Source organism: Perissodus microlepis, chromosome 17 (assembly GCF_051167445.1).
Source record: "Perissodus microlepis isolate ML-2025 ecotype Zambia chromosome 17, ASM5116744v1, whole genome shotgun sequence".
Taxonomy (NCBI): Eukaryota; Metazoa; Chordata; class Actinopteri; order Cichliformes; family Cichlidae; genus Perissodus; species Perissodus microlepis.
Window position 1 is genome coordinate 12,135,322 of NC_140477.1, and position 14,579 is coordinate 12,149,900.

Below are 14,579 nucleotides of genomic sequence, written 5' to 3' on the forward strand. Positions count from 1 at the left end.
TTTGCGTCGGCGGAGCTTCTCGCTAAAAGAGATTACCCAAGTTCTGCCATGCACACGATGGGGTTGCGTGACCCACATTGTAAACCTGAAGGACGACCTCTGACCTTTCGAGATGCGATGAAATGGAGGGAAACCTCCCATTTCCCTCCACCAGAGTTGGAGGCTCTTCTGGGGTAGAGGAAGCATTGTTAATGAGCTCTAGAATTGATTTTTAATGAAACCACCACTTTGTTTGACGAGTGAAAGAGCAGAGGCAAAAGAGCATGTGAGAGCAGAAACAGGTGTTGACTGGAGAGCCAGTAAATTAAGAGGATGATTTTATATGTTTTGTGATTTATTTATATTTTTTTAATTTTTCCTTTTAAAAGGCTTAGCAAGGGGTCACATAATGGCTTATTTCTGTCCCACTTCAGCTGCTTTTTCTTCAAAAATTCTCTGTTTCTCCGGATTTTAGAATTATTAGAGACCCTAATACCCTAACACTTTCACATGGTTACGGAAAAATACTTTCAGGCTTCATCTACTTTGATATATAGCTCTTTGTAAACTTCTGACAGAGAAATATACATTTACCGCGTTCCAATGATGATTGTCCACACAGATGTTTTGGGTTTTTTTCTTGCTTTCCCATACACTGCTACATGCTCAGGCAAATGCTTAATTGTGACATAGCATTTGCGCAGCTGGTGGTGACATATAAAGGGATTTTCCTTTTTCACAACAAAATGTGTGTGATGGAAAGGCACGTAGTTGCAAAGTAATCAGTCTTAACTTACTCTTTCCTTCTCCTTCCCTTTGCAGTAAATACTGTCATGATTACTATAGCTGATATTTTACAGTTTCCTTTCTCAACTTGTCAAGTTACTGTATCTTTTAAGGTGTTACACGATCACCCCTTTCCTGCCCGTCCCACGCACATATGTGCGTATATGAAAAACATACACCACACTGACCCTAGTATCCTTCTTTTGCTTGCCAAATAAGCAACATTAGGCCCTTGGTTAGCTGTTCTCCAACACACGCACGCAAGGAGATGCCGCTCTCATAACTCCCACGACATACTACTGTTCTTCCTCTATCCTTCCTCCTATCTATCCTGACCTTTTCCTCTCATTTCCTGGATATGTCATTTGCTGAGTAAGGGGCTGCTGTGTGACCTTTGTTAACATAGAGTGGGTGTGGGTGTTTGGGAATAGGAAGTGAACAAGAAGAGGAACCCCGGCAGTATCAAGGAAATGATGGCTGGCCGTACCTTGAACTTGAAATGTCATTTATCGGGACAGCGAGGAGTTTTGCGGTGTTGCTCCCAGTGGCAATGGCCTCAGGAACTTGGGGTCAGTTAGGATATGAGCAGGAAGGTTTTAGGTGTGTGCTAAAGAAGAGAAGAGGTCAGAGGGCGGTGTGCACGAAGTACTGGGTGGGACATTTCCGATGTTCTCTTTAAAACAGACATCTGGGATCATCTTACCATAATCATTTTCTCTAACGCGCACACAAGGCATTAACAGCGGTTTCCATACCGCCGGATGAAGATACACCGTCATATCAGTAACAGCACATTGACACTCGCCGCACACACAGACCCGCCTGACGCCGCTCTCCTATCTGCTGTGTCCTCATAAGCAGGGTGTCTCGTGTCCTCTTCTATTTTTACCGTCAGGCGCTGAAAGCCTGTGGAAGCTCCTTGTCAATGGGCATCTCATTCTGCCGCCAACGGCGTGTCACCATTTATTAAGCCGTCATTACTCAGGGCCGCTCCGGCTGCCGGCGTGCCAGGGGGGTGTCGCAAATAGATCCGCAACGATAGGTCAGACTGTTGCTGCACTCCCTAAAGGGCAACCCATAAAGGCGTGTTCCAGCACATCTCACTCCAGGGGTGAGGATCGATGCAGGTAGCTGCGCCGCTATTAGTTTGCCTAATGCAGATAAATGGAAGGAAGGTGGCGGATCGGGGCAGAGGAGAGAGGCCGAGGTCGATGGAGACTGGCTGAGTGAGACGGGAGAGGGTACTTTCACGTGTCTGTCCACACATCTTTTTGTTGTGGGTAAACAGCTAAAAAGGCTGTTTGGACTAAAGGGGTGATGAGATACGAAGCCAGGGAAACCACGGTGGTGGAAGTGAATGCATAATGGAACAAGGATGCGCATCAAGATTCAATTACACCCACTAAGACGGAAATAAGGACTGTAAATGTACAAAAAATAAATAACTTTATAATTTAAATCAACAGGTCAGTTCTCTGAGCATCATAAAGGGGAGGGGTTTTAAGGAAAACTGCTTATCGCCATAGCTTTAATTAATTAAACTGTTAAAGTTGTGGTAATATTGGAGCTTAAAGAAGACCAATAACCCCGAGGTTTAAAAATCAGACAGGTCAGATGATCAAGATGATCATTAAGCCTGATTTTGTAAAACATTTTATGTTATGTTATTAACATTTGAATTGTTCTTAATAGCCCACCTGACACAGCACACCATCTATCATAATTCAACAGTTTTCCTCCATCTAGTCTTCTAGAAAACTTAACTAAGCCTCAACTAGGTTTTATTTAAACTCTTATATGCTGCTGCATTTCTTGATCTCTGTAGTTAACCTATTGATGACAGAGCTATTTGCTTTACAAAAACCTTTTTCACCTGTGGAGCATGCGGTGTCATATTTGAGTTTATATTGCCACAAAGGTACAAGATGTGTTTTGAACTTTTTCTACCCAGTCTGTATATGTTAAAACACTCCTCAGCGAGGGGTTTTTGGCTCCCCCTTCAGAACCACTCGCTTAAAGAATACTTTAGTAAATAGAAGATGTTTGAAACTCCAAAAATGTAATACAAGTTGTAATAAACTGGAAATAACCTTCTTGAAAGAGGCAGATATCACAAACAAAACTTTTTGTTTGGAGGGGGGCAACTGATATCAAAGCTTATGCTAAAATCTTACAGACAAACAGATACACAGATCAGATATGCTGTATGATACAGCAACAAAAGCCTCAAAACACAAACACACTGGTGGGAGCGCTGGCGTATAGGGGTGCCCTCATACTACAACACACTCACCGGCCCAGTTCTCAGGTTGTTTTCCTTTAGTGTCTTGAGGTGTGTGAGTTGACACATCAGCACTCCTGTTTATCAAAGCTTTTATCACTTCACCACTGCTATGTCACCCCAAACAGGAGGTGCCCCCTCTTTCTCACACACACCAGCACCTCCAGGGGCCGGCGGGGGTTAAGAGGAGGGGGGTGTTTTTGACCTGCCTCGCTGATGTGAATGACTTTAGCAGAGACAGGATCCCTCTCAGACTATGCAGGTTAACTACCAGCATGTGTTCCCTGTAACAATGAGGTTTCATCTGGATAAGTCGAAAACACACTGGAGCGCTACATTCTCCGTGTGCATGGAAACATTTATGAATAAAATATTGGAATTCAAAAAATCCAAAGAAGTATATCAGAAAGTAATCACATTTTAGGCCAAGCATAGTCTTAGCATGAATATAATATTGTTATTAAGGAATTGAGACTCACATGTCGGTACTTTTTCTAGCACCACCATCTTCATACTGAAAGTTTCAAATAAAAAAAAATGATAAAATAAATAAAAACCTAAAAAAAAGTCAAAAGTTTCACCTTGAATAAAATAATGCAAGACTTTCTCCCCTGTATGTATTTAATTCCACCCATATTATTGGTTAGGTTCTGCTTGTCCATTTCAGGGTTGCATAAGTGCTACCGTAGGCTAAGAAGCAGGATACAGCCTGGACAGGTCAAAGGGCTAACATTTACACCTGCGGCCAATTTAGAATCGCCAACCCCATCCATGGCTTTGGACTGTGGAGGAGGCTGGAGTACCCGGAGAAAATCCACACAGCCGTGGGGTGAAGAACATGCAAACTCCACCAAGACAGTCCCCAGTCGACCGGTGGATTTGAACCCAGGACCTCCTTGCTGCGAGGAAACAGTGCTAACCAAAAAAAAGAACAGGAAAACGATTTGATTTGGGAATTTTTATTGGGCGTATAATCACACATCCTGACGGCACCCTGAAACAGCTGCAATAAAAGATATAAAATGTGTTAGAAGATCGTAAAAAATCATAAACATGTGTAACAAAATAAATCACACATTACTTAAACAATAATTTAATAAAAGGTGCCTTTTTTCACTATTTCACTTAAAAATTGAGCCAATGATTAACTTTTTAAATTATTATTATAATTACAATTTCCAGATTTCAACCGAGAACATAAACATGTAGACAATAATGTATTTCATGTCTAAGAAAATAATTTTAATTAATAAGTAAATTAATGTATTCATTTAAAATAATCAGAAAATTTGAAGCAAGCAAATGAAAAATAAAAACAAAACCCTTCCTCTAGGGCTACTGCTGTTGGATGTAGAAACTCAAACATCTATGTCGGCTCTGTCAGTTGTATTTATTTGGAGTTTTTAAATTAAAGTCAAGCTCTTTTGTGTGAAAGTATTTACTCTCCTTGCTAATCGTTACAACCTGAGATCAAGCTGTGAGTTACTGTACGTGGCCAGAGAGAAAGACTGGGTGAAAAACTGAAAGCATATGAGTTTTAAAATAAGTCGTTAGAATGGCATTAGAGAGGAACTGATGACGAATGATAAAACAAAAGGAAAAAAAACAGGAAATGGGGAGGGATGACTGGAAACTATAAAAACCTAACCATTCACAATAGTTCTATCCACTACACTGGCTTCATCATTTCTTTCAAGTCATAGCGCCCTCCTCTCTCTCTCTCTCTCCTCTCTCTCCCTGTCGCTCTCTTTCTCGCCACTCTCCTTCCCCTCCCCTCCCCTTCTGTGGATGGTGTAGCTCTCTCTCTCTTTCTCTCTCTCTCTCTCGCAGTCTGGTGGAGCTGCACACAAGGATTAGAGGGTTGCTGTGAGTGTCTGCTCAAAGAGAAGAAGGCAGAAAGAGATTTCTATTTTTTTTTTTTAAATCTCTAGGACAGGATAGCCTTACTGTTGTGGATAAGTGTTCTGATTTACCTTTGCACAGCATCTACCTCTCATCTAAATCGCACCAAGCTGAAGCGCTGCTGCGCCTTCACCTGGGGGAGGACAGATCAGCCCGGGGGACTATCTTGCCTGGACCTCCACACGGGGAGCCATGTGAGCAGCACCCCACCACCACTACCGACTTCACACTACAGAAGTCCCCCTCCACAGTCTGCACTCTGAGCTGGGGAGCGCAACCAGGATTTTTCACCCCTCTCCCTGGAGTCTCTACTTTCAGGGCTTGAGTGTAGGGACTCTCCAAGCTTGGTGTACCCCAGTGGAAGGCACTCTTCTCAGGGCACTGGTCGGGCTGTGAGTGCCCCCCTGGTCTGGAGGCCGGCCAGCAGCACTCCAGCACCATGGAATACCTTCTTGGGATTGTAGTGCTGCTGTGTGGGGCGGTGCAGCCGGGAAGAGGAGTTAATCCAAAGCACAACGTACCCAGACTAAAGCTGTCATACAAGGGTAAGCCCATTCTCCATTCTCCCCTGGCTCCAGGTTATATAGGCTCACCGTAGTAGCTGGTGCTTTTAGCCAACACTAGCCTGTCCAGTTTATTTTTCTTGCCCATGGGTTCTCTTTTATGCTTTGCTTTTCATCTATTCTTCCTCATGTTGAGTATGGCTTTTTCCTCCTCTATTTCTGTGGATCTATTTCTGCCTCTGTGTCTGTCTCATTCACTCTTTCTCCCTCTTGGTCAGCATACATGATCTGACTCTCTCCTTAACCTACTGTCTTCCTCACTCCCATTAACTCACCCCTTCTTTCTGGCCGGTTCTGTCTGTCACTATCCCACTTACAAATAGTCAAATTGGTTCCATATGCTATGAACGGCTCTTGCCTGAAGTTAAATGTATATATTGGCCCCTGTACCAATTTTCCCTTGTGCTGTCCCCTTGTGCTAGTACTGTACAGTCCTGTTAAGTGCTCTGCACGGGCAGTAGAGCCTCTGTTTTAATGGCTTCTGTCCCAAAAACTCCTGAAAAAAAGAGGGAGATCTGCTTTGATTGTGACACAGAGCCCCTCTTTATGGGGCCAGGTAGATTTCTCGACTTCACATTACTGTATCCTGTACGGATCCAACAGTTGGAGTGTGTGTGTGTGTGTGTATTAAATCACCGTTTGCACTAGAGCATACATTAATGGTTAAATTTATTAGTTTTCTCCTTTTTTTCATCTTCCTTTTTTGTTTGTTTTACATCGTGCACGTGTAAGTTTTTGACGTATATAGCAAACATGTTATTCTCTCTCCTTGTGTGTTATTTTGAGGGGAGACTGCGGAGCGCCGGTTCTTCCTCTCCTCCTCCCTCTTTCTCTCTCTCTCTCTTTCTGTGTCTCGTCTCCTCTCTCACACCCTACACTAAATCAGGCTCTTTGTAATAGCAGACTTTTCATCGCAGCTAGAAATAACTGGCAACATTTTTGGCATATTTTTTTTTTTTGCTTTTTAATGTCAGTGAGGGAAGGCTATTGTGGTTCTTTGTCCTAAAACATGACCGAAAGTATATGCCTGGGAGTGTGGTCTCTCAATTCTTTATTTTCGTCCCGTTTCCCTCGTAAGACGTGCCCTCTGAAAATTTACGAACAGGCTGATTTGCCGTCGGGTTGCAGCCGAAAACACGAGCGTGCGGTTGAAAGTACGCGACTGTCACCCAGAGCTTTTGCTCCTCACATGATTTCAGTCCAAGTTGAGGGAAAATCACATTTCGGGCTTGAGGAGGGTGAATATGATGTTTGTCACAAATTCATTCTCTATCTTTAGACAAAACCTTTACTATAACTTATGTTTAGAGGCCTGCCATATGACATGCACGTTGTAATTTGGGAGTAGTATATTTTCATTTATCACCCTTTCAACTTCCAAATGTGTATGATTGTATGTGTTTTGAATCCAAAATAAAATCTGTGTGAAATAGTATTTAAAATTCTAAAAAAGAAAAATAAAGCCATCATCATACGGGAATTCAAAGGGTGATGACATGCATTTTCCACATGAGCTGAATAAATCTGGAAAGCATCATTCTTGAACTCACCTGCTGCAAGTCATGTATCCCCTGGGCTCCATCTCTTCAGTTCACACGAAGCCAAGCCTCTAGGCATGATGAGACGATGTCATCCCTTCTTTACCCAGCCATCTGTTTAAAGAATGTGAATATAGTTCCCTCCTGCCCCCTTTTTGTGATCCTCTTCACTGTTCAGTCTGACAAGTGAACATGTTGCTGACAACAGCACTAGACAAGAGATATGTCATCAACCATCAAAGTCTGTATTGACTGACTGTGTGAGTGATGGACGAGTGAGAGCAGGTCTGCTCGGGAAGCCTGTCACGCTAGACGTACTTTTATGGATTTCTTTCTTTTTTCTTTTTTTTTGTGCTAAAAGTGCATCAAAGCTTTGTTGTTTATGTATGTGTGCGAATGTTCTTGCCACATCTTGGTGTGAGAACTCAACACCCTCTCTTGTGATTTCCTCCCCTTAGACTGTAAGTGGTGTCTCTGCATGCGAGTGTGCGTGTGGCGCAAATGTGTCAGGTCTTGCGTGTCCCCATATAATTAGACACCTGGTTGTGTGCATGTGCATGTGCCCGCGCGCATATGCATGAGCTCACAGATAAGTTTCTTTTATTGTGCCGTTGCATCAGTGTTTCTATAATTATGCGTGATTGCATTCTGCTGTTGGCTTGCGCCGTTGTGCATGTCACAGCGCGAGCGGGCGTGGGGTGTAAAGGCATGAGAGCGTATCGTGCGCCGCTCTCTTTGTGTGTCACCGCTCGCCAGCATCTGCGCCTGTGTCTCGGGCCCACAGGTGTTTGATGGCTCTCTTGATGTCTGTCAGGAGACAATTCGCAGTTCACACCCACATTGTGACGGATGGAGGGAGGAAAGGGAGGACGTTGGTAGAAATGGTGGAGGGGATGAGATTCGCGTTTAATGAAGGAAGAGCTGGCAGGCGTACAGTTGATGACGCAAAAGGATGGGAGGCCGGGCTTCGAGTGAGGTGTCGCTCATCCCTTCTCCCCATGCAAATCCAGCTTCGTAATTAAGTCAAATAAACAGCAAGGAGGAAAGCTCCCGGGAAGGACAGTCGGGCAAGCACCGAGCAAAAAGTCCAGCACGAGAGCCGAGAGTGAAGGAGAGACTCCCAGGCATAGGACGGCCACAAGAACTAGCAAGGTTTGTTACTTGTGGCAGTCATATAAACACAGAGCATGTGAGCAGGGGCCCATGAAATCATTCTCAAATGAGCACTGATGACACGCCTCCAGGGGCCGATAGTCACACAAGACGGAGCGATTTTCTTCTTCTGGAAAGGACAGGCGGAAGATTGCAGAGTGAGCAGTTTGTGACGGAGAGCGACTGAGAAATGGGAGACAGGTAGATAAAATGACCTCTCATGGGACGGCTGGCAGGGCAAGCGCGGAGTAAATGATTTCCCTGTGGGGTCAGTTAGACGTTCAGCAAAAAAGGGATCGTGCTCTGCGGGGACGGGACGCTGATCAAAAGAGTTAATGATTTTCTAGTCTCCTTGAGACCGAAATAGCGCTTACTTACGTCGCCTTGAAGTAGTAACACAAGCAAGGAAGGCGTAAGGTGAAACTCAAGTCCAAGTTCAAATGATCTTGCTTAAATTTGTGGCACGTGTTGATACCATCTCATCACAGTTCTGCTCGCGTGAAGAAGAATTTAACGCTGTGTGTGTAATGTTTTAAAGCAAAAGAAAAAAGAGAGGCCGACTTGTTACTCAAAGTGAGTCATTGCCACCTTGAGTTTTTGAGCAACACATGTGGAAATCATCACTTTAGAGTGAACTGCGACTGCTCCACAGTCCTGTTGCACCACTGCAATACGTCATGCATGCGAATCACAAGGAGAAAACACGGGTACACTCGCATGGATCAATGCATACCTGCACACACATTCCTGAACAATCGATGTACAGCACTCTCCCTTACTGTGCCATCAGGAGGAAGACTGACCCCTAAAGGTCATCTGAGGTGCATGCAGCATGAGGGGCCTTTCTGTGAAACTCCCACCAAGACCCAGTGTGTCGGTCTTATAATGAAATGAAAAGCGAGACTTAAAAACTTTAAAATGTCCCATCAAACAACCTGATAAATACTCTCAGTGTGTTTGATTATGGAGCCAAGGTATGACCTCTCAGCGCCGTCGCAGACGCCCCACGCTGGCTCGATGGGTGGAGCTGATGAGGAGCCGGGGAATCTGGAGTTGGCTCACAACCCTTCAAAATAGACACTTGGTGTGGAACCGCACTCGACGCAGTCAGTCTGGACTCAGCCCCCATAATAAGCCTGTCTGTGCGTCCATGTGTGCTTGTGTGTGGGCGTGCCTGCTCGCCTGTGAAAATATGCGGCTGTTTGTATGTTTGCGGGTGTTTGCATGTGCGTTGGGTTCGTCAGTGTGTGTTTTTTCTATTTATTCTTTGATATGTGAATGAGCATCTGGGTGTCTCGCTCTCAGCTTCTCTCTGCTGTGTCTGTCCGTTCTTGTGGGCTGGGGCTGACAGAGCGGATGTAGATAATTATAAGGTGTTCGTACAACACGGCAACTTTGGAGATGCCTGCCTTCGTCTCTCTCTTTCTCTCTTTCTCATCGTCCTTTTCTCCCTAACCCTCCTCCCTCTCCTGTGGCTCAGTCGCTTCAGTTGAGGAACCACAACACCGCAGACCTTAAGTACAATCTTCAAGCAAGCTCTGTGTGTGTGTGTGTGTGTTTATAATTTTTTTTTATGTTCATCTCCTTTTCCCGTCTCTTTGATTGCAGCTCACTTGATACATATCTTTTGGCTATCCTTCTTTTCAACTCTTTTTGGACACACACACACCCACACACACTGAACTGCCCTCATCTTTTCTCCCACACAGCCACATTCCAATAGTATAAACCAATGTTTTGCACTGGTTTGGTTTTCAACTATGCCCCTGTGTTACATCGGAATATATTACTTTTCCTTCCCCTGACTCACAAACCTGACCACAGAGTTTGGTGAGCTCCCACCACCCTGAGTCCACAAGTTTAAAGATGGCAGAATGAATTTGTGCATATGTGTGTATTTATGTGACACTCATTGCCCCACAGATACCCAGCTCCACTTGGGAAACAAAAACAAAAATCCATTCATCAAATCCCTGAAAAAAAGCAAATCTGTTTTCACTGAGCTTTTATACCGCACCAGCTGATCTCATCCTGTGGCATATAAGAATATAATGCAGGAGGAAGACAGCAGAACCCTTTGTGTAATTTGCAACTTCTATGAGCATCCGTTGCATGTGTCTTCTTCCCATCGCTTCCATTTTTAATCAGCTATTTTCTTTTTTAAATTGTCATAATAAAATAATCTGCATGTGCACTCAAATGTCACAATAGAAGGGAGCGTCAGCGCAGTTGGTGTTTGCCGGGAGATGAATATGTGTGCGCACTGCAATTGTGTATGTTCGCTGTGCATTTTTTGTGCCTGCGCGCGCATAAACACAGTACGGGCATGCACGCGGGAAAAATATCCCGTGTCTTTGCATCTGTGTTTGGGATGTAGGCTTAGGTTACAGCATGGTGCAGATTGCTGAACCGTGGGTATGAATGGGTCCCGCCACCTGCTAAGTCTTGTCAGTCAGATGGAGAAAGGGTGCACCGTTCAATCTGAGCAGAGTCGCGTTACAAATGAGGGGGACATCTCTGCAGAAAGACGGACCGAGGGACCGACAACAGACGAATAAAAGGGGAGCGGCTAACAAGAAAATGTTAAGAGAAAGTAGAGTGTGTAATGATTTTTTGCACAGGCTGATATTACTAAGCATTAGTGGCTATTTATAAAAAATTATAGACACTGTTAACGATTTTAATCTGACTCTACCAATTTTAGTGTTATACTGTCAAAATCAGAGGTCAACTTGAAATAACAGCGCCTTAAAAATCACTTTAATTTAAGACTCAATTTAATGTGAGGTCATTTTTTCCCCGTTTCCTCAGACTTGCTGTTTTATTCCTGTCATAAATAACAGGAACAGCATAAGACATAATGAGGAGGGGTTGAAAACATATTGCTTCATTATGACAATATTAGTCTTGACAGTTTAAATTGCTTTCATTATCATTTTCCAGTGGAACTGCCTTTAACAAAGTGCACACAGCAATAATTCTTTTTTTTGTTGTTTTTGACACGAAACCTAATTTGTTTGCACAACACTCCCCCCCTAAAAAATGCTGCACAGAGCTGAAATGTGCATCCTCGCCCGTGGATTTGTGTCGCATCAGTGTGTTTGCTGTCACGTTCAGATTCCTGGCCCTGCCTCATTAATTTGTAATAAAATGGCAGAGCTGACATTCAGCTACACTGTACAGCTGACAGGCTGCACTAACAGGCAGTGGCTCCAGACATGACCACCATAACCACAGCCTGGTTCCTCTCAAAGTCCATCCATCAAACTGCCTGGTGATAGCACCAGTGGCTTTGCAAGAGGAGCGATTTTTTTTTTATTCTTTGAGTCTACGCGTATGTGTGCTTGGATAGACACGACCATTTCTGCCAGTTTGTTCATACTCCGAGAAGTTTGGATGGGTGACTGCTTACGTACAAAAGTCAGTGTTTAGATTCCCTTGTGTGTCTGTGTTTTCCTTAAAAGTAATAACAACCAGGGCAGGCCTCATTATACCGTGAACATTTAGTGGTGTGTGAGTGCGGTAGGCACGGCCAGGCCTCGAGCCGTCTGTGGTCGTAGGCCTGGTCTGTGGTCCAGCCGTCCAATGACAGGAGGAGACACACGCTAATGAAACGGTTCCATATTTGACCGCTTTTGTTGTACGCAAGCTTTTTACGGGTTTCTGCCTCTGTTTTGTCATTATCCTTGATTTGAAGGAGGTTTCTGTCTGTTGCTCTCTCTCTCAGTCTCTCTGTTTTTTCCTCCCATCAGATTTTCTAGTATACCGTCCTCTTGTATCCTGTATTCCTCCTCGCTCTGTCTTTTTCTCTCTCCCTCTCTCTCTCTCTCGAGGGAAAACAGGCATGGCATACGGTGACAAGGAAGTCTAGCATTTGGGTTGAAAAAGATGAATGAGCTGTGTGGTGAAATTCAACACATACTTAAACTATTCATATAGATTTGGTGCGGTTTGGGTTGTGGTCACGTTTTCCTTATTAGGGCCTCTGATGCATAATCTGTTTTCACATACACTGAGTCATATTCACAGGACAGAATATGGTATTAAAATGTCCCATAAGATACGGTACTTGACTATGAGTTATGGCTGTGAGTCACTTTTGGTTAAAAAATAGAAAATTATTATTGAAACTGTGTAGAAATCAAAGGAAACTTGCTCATTCTTCCTGCAAAGCACCATCACTGTGGCTTCAAAAGCAAATTTGTGACATATTTAGTGTGGCTGTAGTAAATAGTCCATCAACACGGGCTTCATTCACGCACAACCACACACACACACACACACGTGCTCCGTTCTTCTAGAGTAAAACACTCATGGGAGTTCCTCTTAATTGTAGTGTTCGGGGCACCGTGTGTAAGGAAGCACATTTCCTGTCAGAGCTGTCACTCAGCTGCACCTGAATGAGAAATCATACAGTCCAGGTTGTGTTATACAGACAGTCGCCATGGAAACCAACCCACACCTGCTACTGTGCTTAGAAAGAGAGCGAAAAGGGAGGGAGGAACACCGAGAGGGGAGGTGAACTTTTAAGGCATGTGTGGATATCCTTGAGCTTAGGATAATGTTTGAGCACTTTGTTAAGCAAAGCTCTCTGCAAATTTCCATGCGGCGGCTGTCTCCTCTTTTTCTGCCTCACACCTGCGTTTTGTGGCCGAGGCCATCACGAGAGAGGCAAAATGTACACTGCACCACACACAGAGAGAAAAGAAAGCATTCAAGAGCTGAGATGCCAAACCAAACCGCTGGAGATATTATAGTACTGTTCGCCTTTGCTTCTGCAAAGCTAAGCTTGATAAACACGTGCCATTTTTTTACCCCGCGTGCATGTGAATGGAGTAGGTCTTTCGTAATACTTAGATTTACACACTCGTTGAATCCACAGAAACGGCACCTTTGAGGTCTAAATCACACACCGAACAAGAAAAAAGAGGATATAAACAAGAACAAGTGGTCGAATAAAACAAGCATTCACTTGGATGTATGAACAAGGGGGAAAAAAGACTTTAAAAAAGAGGGACATTGTTTTAGTGGAATATTATCCATCTGTTGATTCCTAGTCAAGTGTTTTCCTCTGTCGGGCTTTTATGTTTCGTGTCACTCGCACAGCACACACATCCTCACATACACGCATTCAGATAAACATAATTTAATGCCTCGTCGCCTTTCTTTCATGTGGTTTCATTATTCTGCTATTGCGTGGCATGTAGGCGTCTAAAACGCCTGGCTGTTTGGAGAATGGGGGAGTGAAGAGTACTCCATAGACAATTGCACTTGAATTTTGAATGTAGCTTTTTTCCCCTCTAGCTTTTTAAGACAAGAGCCAGGTTATTTTCCATAATGGAGTATGACGGTGAGCAAATGGTAATTTATTTGAATGAATTGCTTGTATTTGCCTGTTTCAAGCTGCGTCCTTGAATATTTGTTTGCAGTTATTGAATATGAAAACAAAGACGTATAACGGCTGTCGAGTAGCCTACACGTGTAATAATGTAGATCAGCATATATGGCCATTCACTCTTGTGTTAATGTCAAAGGGAAAAGAATACACTGATGGCACGGAATTTCCGGTGTGGTTGCATATTTGCATCTGCGTGTGTAGGTGTGCCCTTGGCATATTTGTCTGAAGCCGTCCGCATCGGCCGTTGTGCCTTTTGCAAAAGGAAACTGTGCGAGAGAAAGACAGCAGACAGAGGATGTGTGTAACAAGAGACAGTGAGGAACAGACACAGAGTTGTGTGTGTGCATGTGTGAAATGAGGGGAATGTATAAGCATGCACCAGTATGTGTTCAAACGTCTCCGTGTTCAATGGCTAGTGTAAGCAGACTGTGTGTGGTGAGGGGGCATGTGGCTTTGTATGAACGCATACGTGAGGAAGAGTGTGTTTCTGTGTGTGTGTGTGTGTGTGTGTGTGTGTGTGTGTGTGTGTGTGTGTGTGTGTCGGGGGTCCGGGCAAGGGAAGAGCGCTGGAGGTGGAAGCTGCTGAGTGCGCTCACTGTTCCACGAGTTCGTGCTGCATAAGCACAAATTCTGATTGGATTACAACTTGGACTATGTGCATGTGTGTGTGTATATATATATATATGTATATACATGTGTGTGAGTGTGTGTGTGTTTGTGTTCAGAGAGAACTAATGTGGTGTATACATTTAGGTCAATATCTGCATGTAAGTTCAAGGGTGTGGCAGGCATTTTAAAAACTAGAGCGCCGTGAATTCATGTCAGACCTGCTTTTCTTTTGTGTGTTTTTGTGTGTGTGTGTGTGTGTGTGTGTGTGTGTGTGTGTGTGTGTTTGTTCTATATGTCCGCTGACTGTTTGAGCGTTTGCTTGGTTACTATATTTTGTATGAGCTGTGCCTTGTGCTCTGTATCTTTGCTTG

General features: G+C 43.9%; 1 protein-coding gene across 3 annotated transcripts in view; it reads left to right on the forward strand.

The window, feature by feature from the left end:
- The first annotated feature begins 4,292 nt into the window (after nucleotides 1-4,292).
- sema3aa (sema domain, immunoglobulin domain (Ig), short basic domain, secreted, (semaphorin) 3Aa) overlaps nucleotides 4,293-14,579 on the forward strand; it is a 36,192-nt gene continuing 25,905 nt past the window's right edge. Inside the window, exon 1 of one of the 3 annotated variants that reach the window (XM_084909313.1) lies at nucleotides 4,293-5,493. In XM_084909313.1, coding sequence (XP_084765439.1) covers nucleotides 5,388-5,493 — 106 coding nt within the window. In that variant the 5' untranslated portion in view covers nucleotides 4,293-5,387. Of the gene's footprint in view, nucleotides 5,494-7,853; nucleotides 8,202-11,059; nucleotides 13,552-14,579 lie in introns of those variants that run through there. The other 2 variants (XM_084909315.1, XM_084909314.1) reach the window with 2 other exon arrangements.